The following is a 15,759-nucleotide window of genomic DNA, read 5'->3' on the forward strand; positions in this document are numbered from 1 at the left end:
GTCCATTTTAATGGGTTACTAGGTGCTAATCTGTCTGCAGCTCCTTTAAGCCCTGTAGTTCTTGGCAGTAAGGTCCAGGTGTGCCTGGGATGCTTTAAATATTTGTTCTTTTAATTTTGCAATATTCAAAGATAAGTCTGTAGAGTGTCTTTCTGGATGCTTTTTTATTCTTTCCCAAACTTTGATCTTATTAAGAACTATTAATAGTTTCCACAAATCCTTGTGTTTAGCTCCTACAGTGGGCCATATAATTTGAGGTTGAGATGCCACTATACCGCCATGGTTCCAGATAATAGGAACTCTCGCTGAACTTCTTATCATTTCTACCATCTGACCGTTTTGTTCAGATCAGCTGAACATAGTGTGGCCATGGCACACAGACTGAGAGGTGCAATTTAAGCTAAACATCCCCTTAGGGGACCAGTTAATAATGATTCCATAGGAATCGTGCAGCACCTCTGCCCATTCTGCAATGCAATCTTTCTAAAGTATGTTCATTTTTTCTGGTCAGGTTCTATTTTGTTTACAAATAGGTTTTTGAGGGCAGTATTCCTCAATTATAGGAGCAGATTTATTATGGTAAATACTGAGATCAGAAAGCATGTGTAACTGCGTCATAGAGTGATTACATCCAGGCATTATTACCAGCCAAGATAGATAAATGTGCCCAATAAGTATAATTGTTCTCTGTGTCAGCCGTTATTGAAGGAATACTCACAGCAATGGTGATAACCGCTATCATAGCTACCACTAAATTACTCATTGTGACTGGTTGTCCCACTTTACTCAGGTTTTCTTCTGCCATCTGTGACAGCTTCTTGATCTGTCCCAAGGTGGGTGGCTGTGTTCAATGGGTGTTGCTTGTGACAGTAGGGGTCTTCCTCAGCATCAGTCTCGACATGGCTGGAACCGGGGGGTCCTCAGGATCCTCCCAGAATCTTTTCCTCGGCATCTGGCTCATGATAAAAGTTTCAGGTGTCTTGATGGTATCCAAATCGGCTATTGATTTTGGCCTGGAGGAACAAAAGCATAATCTCTACCCCAAGTTATTATTTTACCTATTTCCCAACTTTTCGTTATCAGCTATCTCCATCAAATCAGTTCTGCTTCTGTCTTTGCAGCTGGTTTCTGTAGATGCTGTTCAGCTGCTGATAACATCTGGCCTTTGGGCAGGCTCAAAAAATTTAAACTTAATAATGCTAGATTCAGTTGCATCTGTGGGGTTCCCTATTCTCTATTTTGCCCCCTCTGCTTCTGCAACTGCTGTGTTAGGGAGAGATTCATTCTTTCCACTATGGCTTGTCCTTGAGAATTGTATGGGATACCAGTAATGTGTTTAATATTCCACATAGAGAAAAATGTAGCTGTAGCTTGGCTAGTGTAGCCTGGGGCATTATCCGTTTTAATAGAAGCTGGAATGCCCATCACCACAAAGCACTGCAAAAGGTGATGTTTAACACAGGCAGAAGACTCTTCTGATTGGCATGTAGGCCAGACAAAATGACAAAAGGTGTCCACACATACATGTACATAAGCTAGTCTCCCAAATGAGGGAACATGTGTGACATCTATTTGCCAAAGAGAGTTAGGTTCCAATCATCGAGGATTAACTCCTCCTGTAAAAGATGAGGAATGTACCATTTGGCAAGTTGGGCATTGCTGGATAGTAACTTTAGCTTCTTTCCAGGTAATGCTGTATCTGCGTTTGAGACCAGAGGCATTAACATGGGTTAAATTGTGAAAATGTCTAGCATTAGATACTGCATTAGCAACTAGGCAATCAGCCATTTGATTCCCTTCAGTCAAAGGTCCTGGAAGAGGTGTATGAGCCCTAATGTTAGTGATGTAAAAAGGGTGCATTCTACTCCTAACTGCTGTTTGCAGTTGGGTAAATAAAGTCATCAGTTGTTCATCAGTATGAAATCGTAACTGAGCATTTTCAATTAACTGTGTGGAATGAACCACGTATGAAGAATCAGAAATCACATTAATAGGCATATCAAAAGCAATCAATACCTCAGTTACCGCTACAAGCTCTGCTTTTTGAGCTGAAGTATAGGGCATCTGGAAAACTTTACTTTTTGAGCCAGAATAAGAAGCTTTACCATTACTAGACCCATCTGTTAAAACATTGTCAATACCTTCAATTGGTTTACATTTAGTTATTTTAGGGATAATCCAGTTAATTTCAAAAACTGAAACAATTTTGTTTTAGGAAAATGATTATCAACAATACCCACAAAGTCAGCTTAATGGGTTTGCCAAGTAAGACTGTTTATAAAAGCTTGCTGTATTTGTGCCTTCATGGGAGGGATAATAACTTTTCCAGGATCATATCCATGTAATTTAACAATCCAGGTTCTCCCAATCTCTATCATAGTAGTGATTTGATCTAAATAAGGAGTTACAGTCCATGAATTAGTATGTGGAAGAAAAAGCCACTCTACTAAGTCCTGTTCTTGGACAATAACACCAGTAGGTGAATGCTGAGTTGAAAAAATTAGCAAATCTAGAGTCTTCTCCAGATCTATTGTATTTTTTTGAGCTTTATGAACTTGCTTCTCAATTAGTTGTAACTCTCCCTCAGCCTGACCTTTGTTAATTGTCGAGGGCTAGTGAGACTAGGCTTTCCTCTAAGGATAGAAAACAGATTACTCATGGCATAGGTAGGAATGCCTAGAGCAGGTCATATCCAATTAATGTCCCCTAGTAATTTTTTTGAAAGTCATTTAATGTTTTCAATTGATCCCTACGTATGGTTAGTTTCTGTGGCACAATGGTAGTGTCATTTACTGAGGTCCCCAAGTAGGAGTAGGGGGTAGTAGTATGAATTTTGTCAGGAGCTATAATTAAATCAGCACAAGAAATCAAATTTTGCAAGTGATTGTAACATTGGAGTAATATTTCTCAAGTAGGGGCAGCACAAAGTATATCATCCATATCATGAATACTGTAACACTGAAAATTTTTTATGAGTAGGTTCAATTACTTGCCCTACATATGTCTGGCAAATTGTTGGACTGTTTAACATCATCTTGTGGCAACACCTTCCAATGAAAACGCTTAGCAGGCTGCAGGTTGTTTACTGCAGGAATTGTAAATGCAAACCGTTCACAGTCTTGCTCAGCTAAAGGGATAGTAAAGAAGCAGTCTTTTAAATCTATGACTATTAAAGGCCAAATTTTGGAATTACAGCAAGAGAAGGCAATCCTGGCTGTAATGCTCCCATAGATTATATAACTGAATTGATGGCTCTTAAGTCAGTTGACATTCTCCATTTACCTGATTTTTTCTTAATTATGAAAACTGGAGAATTCCAAGGGGAAAATGTTGGAGCTATGTGCCCATTTTCTAATTGTTCGGTAACTAATTTCTCTAAAGCCTCCAGTTTCTCTTTACTTAGCGGCCATTGTTCTATCCAAATTGGCTTATCTGGTAAACATTTTAAAGGTATAGGTTCTGGAGGCTTAACAATGGCTACCATCAAAAATGATATCCTAATCTTTGGTGGGAACTTTGTCTTTCTGCTTGAAGTGGTTTTTTCAAACCTTGCAAAATTTTTTTCTAGGCCCATACCAGGGACATACCCCATTTCATGCATTGTATGTTGACTTTGAGGGCTATATAATTGTTCCAGAATTAGAACTTGTGCTCCCCATTGTTGTAATAAATCTCTTCCCCATAAATTGAAATGTCCCTTCCTGTATCTACCAAACCTTTGCATTTCTTTCCCTGAATAGTTATTTCACAGGTAGGATGTTTATCAGTAATTTGATTTACCCAGTAAGCTGCTTTGCCTTGTTTATTTGTGCTTCCAAATCCTCCTGTTCATTTAATTTTACTTTTTCCCATTTTCACATACGGCACAATCAGGAGCAGTGTTATGCGCTCTCCTGGCTGTGCTTTCTGGGGGACAGAAGTAGATATAACAATTTGAATTTCCCCGTTGTAATCTGAATCAATGACTCCTGTATGTATTTGTACCCCTTTTAAACCTGTATATGTTTGTACCCCTTTTAAACTAGACCTTCCTAGAAGTAATGCTATTGTCCGCGCTGGCAAAGGTCCACAGACTGCTGCTGTTGGGAGCTTTTGCAGGGGTTCCCCAGGCAGAAGGCTCACAGCTTTTGTGCAGCATAAATCTACTGCAGCACTACCAGCTGTGGCGGGGGACAGACAATGTACAGGGATGAGGGAATGGCCCGAGTTGGAAATGCCCCAGTTTTTAACGGGGCCTGTGATGGGCCCCTCATGGCATTTCCCAAAATCTGGTTCCCATCTTTATCAAACTTAGAGTGACAGTGATTAACCCAATGTTTTCCTTTTTTAGATTTTGGACATATTTCAGGATCAGCAGTTTCCTTTTTTCCCCTATCTGGCGGCCTGACTCGCTGATTTTTTCTACATTCTTTTTTAGTATGACCATGCTTCCCACAGTTAAAACAAGCTCCAGGAAATGGAGTATTTCCTTTATCCACTCTCAGCCCTGCCACTGTGTGTGCTAGCAGAGTGGCCTTATGCAGATTACTTCTGATACCATCACAGGCCTTGATATAATCAACTAAATGTGCTTTCCCTCTGATAGGTCGCACAGCAGCCTGACAATTGGGATTAGCATTGTTGAAAAGTCATATCTGCAACACTATATCCTGAGCAGCCAAATCTGCAATCACCTTTTTAAGAGACTCCTGTAACTAAGCTATAAAATCCATGTATGTTTCTTTTGGTCCCTGTTTAACAGCACTAAAGGAAGGGTATTTTTCTCCACATGAAGTGATTTTTTTCCTAAGCTCTAATACACACTCCTCTAAGCTGTTCTGTGGCGCCATCCTGCATGACCACTTGTGCATCTAAACCAACCCAGCCATCAAACCCCAAAAGTTGGTCTGCAGTTATATTAACTTGAGGTTGGGCCTGGGCATTGCGAGCAGCCTGAATGGAAGTTTCATCTGCCCACCAAGTTTTAAATTGTAAGAACTGAGCAGGAGTTAGAAAATCTCGAGTAAGAGTATCCCAGTTAGTAGGAATCATCCGACTGGAAACAGCAATATTCTTTAACGGTCCCATTACAAAAGGAGAACCTGGTCCATACTGATTAATAGCTTGTTTAAACTCCTTGGAGTATTTTAAAAGGAAAAGGCTCAAATGTAGCTATATTTCCCTGTTGACCTGAGGGGTATATTCTAACAAGGAACTGCCAAGCCTCTCTATCACCCTCTCGTCTAGCTTGCTGAATTCCTGCCTGAAGAGAATTAAGAGTGGTGGCTCAAGACACTGTTCGAACAGTTACTGCGGCAACTAGTTTTTGCCCAGTGTCCTCCAGAAAAGAAAGATCTGGAGGGTCAGGCCACTCTTTTTCTTCAAAATAATAATGAGGGGGTGCAGAAGGGTAGGGATGAACCTCGCCCTCCTGTGCCACTTTAGCTGGCAAATAAACCTGGTCTATAACCTCTTCTGTTACTTCGTTATACTCTCCTTCCTCCTCATTATCAGTGTGGAAAAGTTAGAAGGAGGAAGGAACCAGGGCCCACACTTGTCCCATTGTTACCCTGATGCTTCCAAGCTCCCCTTCTTACTCACCATGGGAATTGTTTTAAGAGTACTTGGGTGTCATCCAGCTTAGTTCCACATTCTCCAGTCGTTGCTCCAGTGACCCTTCAACCTGGATTCGAGCCCCCATGATGGACGCAACTTACTGAGACTACCTCTGTTGGGGAGACCCTAACCCAGTAGCACTAGAGGAATTAAAGACACACAGAAATATAGAGGTGTGAAGTGGAAATCACAGGCCTCAGCCTTCAGAGCTGAGAGTCCCAAACAGAGATTTACCTACATATTTATTAAAAGCAAGCCAGTCATTAGAATTGTTTCTATAGATATTAGATTAACTGAAAGTATCCCTTATGGGAAATGAAGGGATGGGCTGAAATAAAGGGATGGGTTAGGCTAGTTATCTGCAGCAGGAGCATGTCCTTAAGGCACAGATCGCTCATGCTATTGTTTCTGGTTTAAGAATGCCTTTAAGCGGTTTTCCACCCTGGGTGGGCCAGGTGTTCCTTGCCCTCATTCTGGTAAACCCACAACCTCCCAACTTGGGCGTTATGGCCATCATGAATATGTCACAGTGCTGCAGAGATTTTGTTTATGGCCAGTTTGGGGGCCAGTTCCCAACATGTAAGTTTAGTGTTTTGCTGAGTTCTCTGAGTAGCCTGTCAAATTATTGAACTTGAGGAGGAAGATGTGGAAGACCTTGGCTTGTTAGCAGTAGTTCAGAAATAAAGATGGTTATCCAGAGCCATGTGACTGGCATCTGCAGTTGGGACAGTGTTGTGGGACTGAGTCCTGAACTTGTGGATTCTGTGTTGACTCTGGGTGGTGTCAGAATTGAGTTGTTGGACAGCCAGTTGGTGTTGGATAATTGATTGGTGTTCAGCAAACTACAACTTTTTTTGTCAGACGAGAGCTACCACAGGGGCCTTGTGTTTGGGTTCTCTAGAGGGACAAAACTAATAGGATGGATATATATTTACAAAGGGGAGTTCATTTAGTATTAACTCACATGATCACAAGGTCCCACTATAGGCCGTCTGCAAGCTGAGGAGCAAAAAGAGCCAGTCTGAGTCCCAAAACTGAAGAACTTGGGGTGCAATGTTTGAGGGAAGGAAGCATCCAGCCCAGGAGAAAGATGAAGGCTGGAAAGCTAGGCCAATGTAACCTTTTCATGTTTTCCTGCCTGCTTTTATATCCTGGTCGTGCTGGCAGCTGATTAGATGGTGCCCACCCAGATTAAGGGTGGGTCTGCCTTTCCCAACCCACTGACTCAAATGTTAATCTCCTTTGGCAACACCCTCAAAGACACATCCAGGATCAATACTTTTCATCCTTCAATCCAGTTGACATTCAGTATTAACTATCACAGGCCTGGGCTGGAGGGAGACTTCAGGTGTCTGAGGGAAGTGAAGCTTTTGTTCTGCACACAGGCTGTCACACTGTACATTGTCCTGTTATTCTTGGTCTCCTAGGGAGAGAGGGAAAAGAGAGTAAAAATATTCTGAGAACTTATTGCCTCTCCCCACTTTGGTGCCCACATGATTGTGACCCACTCTTGACCATACCCACTAAAAATTGACATGGCCACTCCTCTCCCAGGGCAAGGTTTTACCCTCCGGAATTGTGCCCACAACAGCTTTGCCCCTAGGGTTTTCGGCCAAGAATATACACAGGTGCCTAGAAGACTTCTGGCTTATCTCAACCCCAGACACTGAATGTGTAGCAGGAACTTGTCTCCTTTACCAACACAGGCTTCTGTACTACGTGATCATAATCTCTTCTGCCTGTACGGACACAAAGTTTTCTGAAACAAAGAGACTTACTAATGTTTATTGTTCTATTTGATTCTTGTATCTTTGTCCCACATTTTCTCTGTGTCTTTATTTTTATTTTGATATGCTTTTACTTCTTTCTTATTTTGCTTTGTGTATCTATATAGATGTATTTTTTGTGCTAAGAAATTTGTTTTTGTGTATGTGCATATCTTTCCCAGAAAATAATGTATTTTAATACGATTTTATGTTGTTTTGTTGAGTCTTGTTATTTTCATTGGAAGCAACTGCTTTCAGCACCTTTTATATGTAAGACAGTGCCAATATACTTCTTTAGAATTTGGTTAGTTTTGAAGTTTTTTTTCTTTTTATTTTGCAGGACAGACTTGGTGATGGTATTATAAATACTTGATAGTTAATTTTTTTCAGAACTTTGACTATTTCACACAGTCTCCTTCTGGCCTGCAAAATTTTTGTTGAGAATCCACTGGCTATCTCATAAGAGTATTGTTGCAAATAACACTTTTTTTTTTTTTGAGACGAAGTTTCACTCTTGTTGCCCAGGCTAAGTGCAATGGTGCAATCTCAGCTCACTGCAACCCCTGCCTCCTTGGTTCAGGCAATTCTCCAGCCTCAGCCTCCCGCGTAGCTGGGATTACAGGCAGGCATCATCACACCCAGCTAAGTTTGTGTTTTTAGTACAGACGGGTTCCCCCATGTTGGTCAGGCTGGTCTTGAACTCCCAAACTCAGGTGATCAGCATACCTCTGCCTCCCAAAGTGCTGGTATTACAGGCATGAGCCTCTGCACCCAGCCAACACATCACTTTTATCTTGTAGCTCCCAAGATTCCCTTTTCTGTGACTTTTACAATTGTACTTACATATGTGTTTGATATAAATATCTTTGCTTGTGTCCCAGTTTGTTTGTTGAGCTTTTTTATTTTTACATCATTTTTGAAGATTTTTCAGTTTTTTTATATTTTTTACCTCCATAATTTGTTTTTCTAGTATTTTAAATATTTTTTTCTTATTTCCAGTTTTCTGATTTTCTATAGTTCTCTGTGTTCATATTTCACTCATTGAGTATTACTCAGTTTATTTCATTTTTTATTGTTTCTTCCTCAAAATTTTATTTTATTTATTTATTTTTTGATACAGAGTTTTGCTCTTCTTGTCCAGGCTAGGGTGCAATGGCATGATCTCCACCCACCACAACTTCTACCTCCCAGGTTCAAGCAATTCTCCTGCCTCAGACTCTCGAGTAGATGGGATTTCTGGTGCCTGCCACCATGCCAGACTAATTTTGTATTTTTAGTAGAGACAGGGTTTCTCCATGTTGGTCAGGCTGGTGTCAAACTCTTGACTTCAGGTGATCCGCCCACCTCAGCCTCCTAAAGTGCTGGGATTACAGGTGTGAGCTACTGCACCTGGCCACATTGTAATCTTTTATCAAAATTTGAACATTAAAAAGTTACCTGTCACAATCTCTGTAATATGGCTTTCTCCTGGCATACTTTGAACAATTGTCTGAGTTAGAGATTCTGAGAATCTCTCAAGATCATGTTCTTTCAGTCTGTCTTGTCTGAAATTTTGTGTTTATTTTTTAGTTAAAGGAAATTATTCGTCTTTTTTTTTTTTTTTTTTTGAAATGGAGTCTCAGTCTGTCACCAGGCAGGAGTGCAGTGGTGTGATCTCGGTTCACTGCAACCTCTGCCTCCCAGATTCAAGTGATTCTTCTGCCACAGCCTCTTGAATAGCTAGGACTACAGATAAGTGCCACCATGCCCAGCTAATTTTTGTATTTTTAGTAGAGATGGGGTTTCACCATGTCGGCCAGCATAGTCTCAATCTCTTGACCTCGTGATCCACCCTCCTAGGCCTCCCAAAGTGCTGGGATTATGTGCGTGAGCCACCGCGCCTGACCCCTAGTCATCTTTTTTCTTAATACTCAGTAATCACTTGCTACACCTGTTTTCTTTCTGTGGTACTGCAGTGTCTCTACTGCTGTAACATTTACCTTTGGTCTCAGCATACTCAAACTGTCATTCCAAAGTAAAGCACCATTTCTTTTTGCACTATGTATCATACGAGACAGAAACCAGTGTCTGGAAAAGCCCAGACAAGGAAGTAATAAAGAAGTTTGAGCCAGCATTTTACTTGTCTTTTTTAAAAAAAATCAAAAGTTGGCAATTTACCTCTTTTTTCTTTTTTTCTTTTCTTTTCTTTTTTTTTTTTTTTTTTTTTTTGAGATTTATTCTCGCTTTGTTCCCCAGGCTGGAGTGCAATGGTGCGATCTTGGTTCACTGGTACCTTAGCCTCCCAAGTAGCTGAGATTACAGGTTGAGCCACTGCATCTGGCTGGCAATTTACTTCTAAAGGCATTATGTTATATTGGGGACCTGGAATAGCCATGTTGGGTGAATGTAACAAACTTTAGCTCTTCCCTTCTGTGTCACTTTGTGCTCACCTGGGGTGCTTCAAACACTTAACTCATTTATAATTTTTTCTCAGATGTATTCTGGTTAGTATGTTTTTGTTACATACATATGTCTATAAAGAATTAGAGCCTTTGGTATTTTGCTATGCTATCTTGTTTATGTAGTTTGTATAATATTATAGGTTAGATTTGTAATCTATGTTTATCTGAGTCTAGTAAGTGGAGTAATTTGATATTTTTATTTCTTTCAGTTATATGTTCTCATTTTGCTGAAGACCTTTGCCCAGGGCCAGGCATTAAAGATTCTTTTCAAAAAGTGATACTGAGAGAATATGTAAAATGTGGACACAAGGATTTACAGTTAAGAAAAGGCTGTAAAAGTGTGAATGAATGTAATGTGCACAAAGAAGGTTATAATGAACTAAACCTCTGTTTGACAACTACCCAGAGAAAAATACTTCAATGTGATAAATATGGGAAAGTCTTCCACAAATTTTTAAATTCAAATAGACATAACACAAAACATACTAGAAAGAAACCTTTCAAATGTAAAAAATGTGGCAAATCATTTTGCATGCTTTTACACCTACGTCAGCATAAAAGAATTCATATTAGAGAGAATTCTTACCAATGTGAAGAATGTGGCAAAGCATTTATCTGGTTCTCAACCCTTACTAGACACAGGCGGGTTCATACTGGAAAGAAATCCTACAAATACGAAGAATGTGGCAAAGCTTTTAACCAGGACTCAAACCTTTCTACACATAAGAGAATTCATACTGGACAGAAATCCTACAAATGTGAAGAATGTGGCACAGCTTTCTACCAATTCTCACACCTTACTAGGCATAAGTTAATTCATACTGGAGAGAAACCCTACAAATGTGAAGAATGTGGCAAAGCCTTTAACCGATCTTCAACCCTTACTAGACATAAGATAATTCATACTGGAGAAAAACCCTATAAATGTGAAGAATGTGGCAAAGCCTTTAGTGTTTTCTCAACCCTTACTAAACATAAGATAATTCACACTGAAGAGAAACCCCACAGATGTGAAGAATATGGCAAAGCTTATAAGGAGTCCTCACACCTTACTACACATAAAAGAATTAATACTGGAGAGAAACCATACAAATGTGAAGAATGTGGCAAAACCTTTAGTATATTCTCAATCCTTACTAAACATAAGATAATTCATACAGAAGAGAAACCCTACAAATGTGAAGAATGTGGCAAAGCTTTTAAACGATCTTCAACCCTTACTAACCATAAGATAATTCATACTGAAGAGAAACCCTACAAATGTGAAGAATGTGGTAAAGCTTTTAAACAATCTTCAACCCTTACTATACATAAAATAATTCATACTGGAGAAAAACCCTACAAATGTGAAGAATGTGGCAAAGCTTTTAAGCGATCTTCAACCCTTACTATACATAAAATAATTCATACTGGAGAAAAACCCTACAAATGTGAAGAATGTGGCAAAGCTTTTAATCGGTCCTCACACCTTACTACACATAAGAGAATTCATACTGGACAGAAACCCTACAAATGTAAAGAATGTGGCAAATCCTTTAGTGAATTCTCAACACTTACTAAACATAAGATAATTCATACTGAAGAGAAACCCTACAAATGTGAAGAATGTGGCAAAGCTTTTAACCGATCTTCAATCCTTAGTATACATAAGAAAACTCATACTGGAGAAAAACCCTACAAATGTGAAGAATGTGGCAAAGCTTTTAAGCAGTCCTCACACCTCGCTGGGCATAAGCATGTTCATGGTGGACAGAAACCCTACAAATGTGAATTATGTGGCAAAGCCTTTAGTATATTCTCAACCCTTACTAAACATAAGATAATTCATACTGAAGAGAAACCCTACAAATGTGAAGAATGTGGCAAAACTTTCTACCGATTCTCAAACCTTAATACGCATAAGATAATTCATACTGGAAAGAAACCCTGCAAATGTGAAGAATGTGGCAAAGCTTTCAACCATTCCTCAAACCTTACTAAACATAAGCTAATTCATACTGGAGACAAACCCTACAAATGTGAACAATGTGGCAAAGCTTTTAGGCGGTCTTCACATCTTAGTAGACATAAGATAATTCATATTGGAATTCATACTGAAGAGATTCTACAAATGTGAAGAATGTGGCAAAAGCCTCTTCCCTTACTAAAGAATGTGGCAAAGCTTTTAATCAGAACTTCACCCTTACTACACATAAGATAATTCATGCTGGAGCGAAACCCTACAAATGTGAAGAATGTGGCAAAGATTTCTATTGATTCTTATACCTTACTAAATATAATTCATATTGGAGAGAAATTCTACAGATGTGAAGAATGTGGCAAAGGCTTTAATTAGTTCTCATCCCTTACTAAACATAAGAGAACTCATACCATAGAGAAATCCTACAAATGTGAAGAATGTGACAAAGCTTTTAACCACTTCTCAACCCCGCCTACGTATAAGATAATTCATGCTGGAAGGAAACCCTACAAATATGAAGAATGCTCAAAGCTTTTTACTGATTCTTATACCTTACTAAACATAAAATAATTCATAAAGGAGAAATTATACAAATGTGAAGAATGTGGCAAAGCTTTTAACAAATCCTCGTCCATTACTAAACATAAGATAATTCATACTGGAGAGAAAACCTACAAACGTGAGGAATGTGGCAAAGCCTTTAGCTTGTCCAACTTACTGCACATAAGATAGTTTATACTTGAGAGAAGCCCTACAAATGTGAAAAATGTGGCAAACCTTTTAACCAATCCTCAATGCTTGTTACACGTTAGATAATTCATGCTGGAGAAAAACCGTGCAAATGTGGAAAATGTGGCAAAGCTTTTAACCAATTTTCAAACCTTACTAAACATAAGATAACTAATACTGGAGAAAAATCTTAGAAATGTGAAGAATGTGGTAAAGCCTTTATCCAGTCCTCAACTCCTACTAAACATAATTAATGATGGAGAGAAACTGTACAACTGTGAAGAATGTGGCAAAGCTTTTAACAAGTCCTCAAACCTTATTGAACAAAATAATTCATACAGGAGAGAAACCCTACAAAAGTGAAGAATGTGACAAAGCCTTTAACCAGTCGTCAAGTTTTACTAAATATCAGAAAATTCAGGCTGGGCGCGGTGGCTCAAGCCTGTAATCCCAGCACTTTGGGAGGCCGAGACGGGCGGATCACGAGGTCAGGAGATCGAGACCATCCTGGTTAACACGGTGAAACCCCGTCTCTACTAAAAAATACAAAAAACTAGCCGGCCGAGGTGGCGGACGCCTGTAGTCCCAGCTACTCGGGAGGTGGAGGCAGGAGAATGGTGTGAACCCGGGAGGCGGAGCTTGCAGTGAGCTGAGATCCGGCCACTGCACTCCAGCCTGGGTGACAGCGCAAGACTCCGTCTCAAAAAAAAAAAAAAAAAAAATCAGAAAATTCATACTGGAGAGAAACCCTATGATTGTGAAAAATATGGCAAAGGTTTTAACTAGTTCTCAGTTCTTAACACACATGAGATAATTCATACTGGAGAGAAACTCTACAAACAAGAAAGATGTGGCAATGCTTCTGACAACACCTCAAACTTTTCTAACCATAAAAGAAATCATATTAATGAGAAATCCTAGAAATGTGGAGAATGTAACAAAGTATTTAAATGGTTGTCACACTTGATTATAGGTAATATACTGGAAAAAATTCCTACAAGTGAGAACAATGTGGCAAAATTTTTAACTAATACATCTTATTGCACAGAAAATCATTTATATTTGAGAAAAATTGTACAAATATAGACTGTGAAAAAGACATCAGTATCTGCTCACATCTTAACACCAGAGAGTTCAGGCTTAATAAAAGCATGATAAGTGCAATTACTGTCAAAAGATCTTTCAGAAAATACTATCCTTTAAAGTGAAGGAGAATATATTAAAGATGAACATTACAAACATAAAGAAGGTTGTAGTACTTTTACTTGTATCGGATCTTATTGTCCATATTTTGTACTAGAGAAAAACTCTGAAGGGGTTGCTCAAACTTTATTCAACATCAGGGAATTTATATTGGAGAATTGTCTTGCAAATGTAATAAATTTGGGGAAAGACTTTTTGAAAAACTACAGCTTAGAAAATACCAGAGTTTATACTAAAATATATTTTCAAAGATGTAGTAAAAATAAAAAAAATTCAATCCAAATTTAAGTCTATGTAAATACCAGAATTTATAGTAGAAATATATGAGGAACTGACACTTTGAATATTCTAAATCAGAGTTCTGAGTATATAAAATAATCTAAAACTAAAGTCGGTAGAAAAATTATTTGTATATAGTGTTAGGAGTAAAAGATTTGCAGAGTAATAACTATTCAGATCATGCATTCTTGAAAAAATTACAGATTTTTTGAAAAGCAAATGATTATTTTTTGAAAAGCAAATGATTCTTTATTCAACTCTTTATTTTCTGCTGTTTCTTCATTCTTATTGACTTGTGAAAACATGTCATCATTTGTTGCTGCATCAGAGGTATGAGAGATTCTTTTTCATTAGGTGGGCATTATTTATTATCTTTTTTATGGATGAGTAAGTATTAAAATGTAAGATGTATGATGAAAATCTAAGTGGAGAGGTTCTTTGTGGTTAACTTATACTATTGAGTGATGCACGAGTAAGGCGTTAAGAGTAATATTCTTTTGCATTATGAGAAAACTAGTAGTATATTCGTATGTTGTACTAATTGTGCTTTTATGTAATAAAATGCAGTACATTTTGAAATTTTTAAATTATGTGTAAATGTAACTGTTTCAACATTTTTAACATGGTAAATATTGTGCATTCAATGAAGTGTTATTATGCCAAAAAGGTTAACCTTTTCCACCTTACCAAAAGGCATAGGTAAAAGATGGTAGTAGTATACTATTTGGTAATATAATGGACTAACATCTGTAGTCATCTCTTTTGCCAGTGGCTTCAAACTGCAAATAAGTTAAAGAATATTGTTCTTATAGGTTAAATTTTTATTCTTATTTTAATCATTTAAATTTATTTTTCTTAATTTTTGTGGGTACATGAGTGTATATACTTATGCCATATATGGCATATTTTGATACACAAATACAATATATAATAATCACATTGGGATACATGTGGTATCTATCACCTCTAGCACTTATTCCTTTGTATTACAAACAACCCAATTCTACACTTTTACTTATTTTAAAATGTACAATTATGGCCAGGTGCGGTGGCTCACGCCTGTAATTCCAGCACTTTGGGAGGCCGAGATGGGTGGATCACTGGGTCAGGAGTTCGAGACCAGCCTGACCAACATAGTGAAACCCTGTCTCTGCTAAAAGTACAAACAATTAGCTGGGCGTGGTGGCAGGCACCTGTAATCCCAGCTACTTAGGAGGCTGAGGCAGGAGAATCACTGGAACCTGAAAGGTGGAGGTTGCAGTGAGCTGAGATCGTGCCACTGTACTCCAGCCTAGGTGACAATGTGAGGCTCTGTCTCAAGAAAAAAAAATATGTGTATATATATATATTAAAATACATATAAATATAAATATATATATATAAATTGTTGTTGCCTACTGGGTTATTTTTATGGTTAAAATAAAAATTATTTTAAAATGTGCAATTATGGTTGGGTGCAGTGGCTCACGCCTGTAATCCCAGAACTTTTGGGAGGCCCAGGCGAATGAATCACCTGAGCTTAGGAGTTCGAGATGGCCAGGAACCTGGGAGGTGGAGGTTGCAGTGATCTGAGATCATGCCACTGCACTCCAGCCCTGGCGACACTACAAGACTTCATTTCAAGAAAAAAAAAGAAAAAAATGAACAGTTAAATTATAATTGACTACCAGGTTATTTTTATGGTTATAATAGAAATCATATGCAAGTATAAATAAAATACATTTCTGAGTCCTGAGTAGATATCTTAAAATTTTATACATATATATGTATTTGAACATGTGTCCTG

At 38.4% G+C, this 15,759-nt stretch overlaps 1 protein-coding gene across 1 annotated transcript in view; it reads left to right on the forward strand.

Annotated features, from left to right (window-relative positions):
* The window catches only part of LOC693611 (uncharacterized), a 156,593-nt gene that overhangs the window by 17,929 nt on the left and 122,905 nt on the right, over positions 1–15,759 (forward strand). The window contains 5 exon segments of the mRNA XM_077978581.1: positions 10,012–11,868; positions 11,994–12,075; positions 12,077–12,201; positions 12,364–12,441; positions 12,507–12,706. Of these exon segments, the coding sequence (XP_077834707.1) occupies positions 10,012–11,868; positions 11,994–12,075; positions 12,077–12,201; positions 12,364–12,441; positions 12,507–12,706 (2,342 nt within the window).

Source organism: Macaca mulatta, chromosome 19, assembly GCF_049350105.2.
Source record: "Macaca mulatta isolate MMU2019108-1 chromosome 19, T2T-MMU8v2.0, whole genome shotgun sequence".
Lineage (NCBI taxonomy): Eukaryota > Metazoa > Chordata > Mammalia > Primates > Cercopithecidae > Macaca > Macaca mulatta.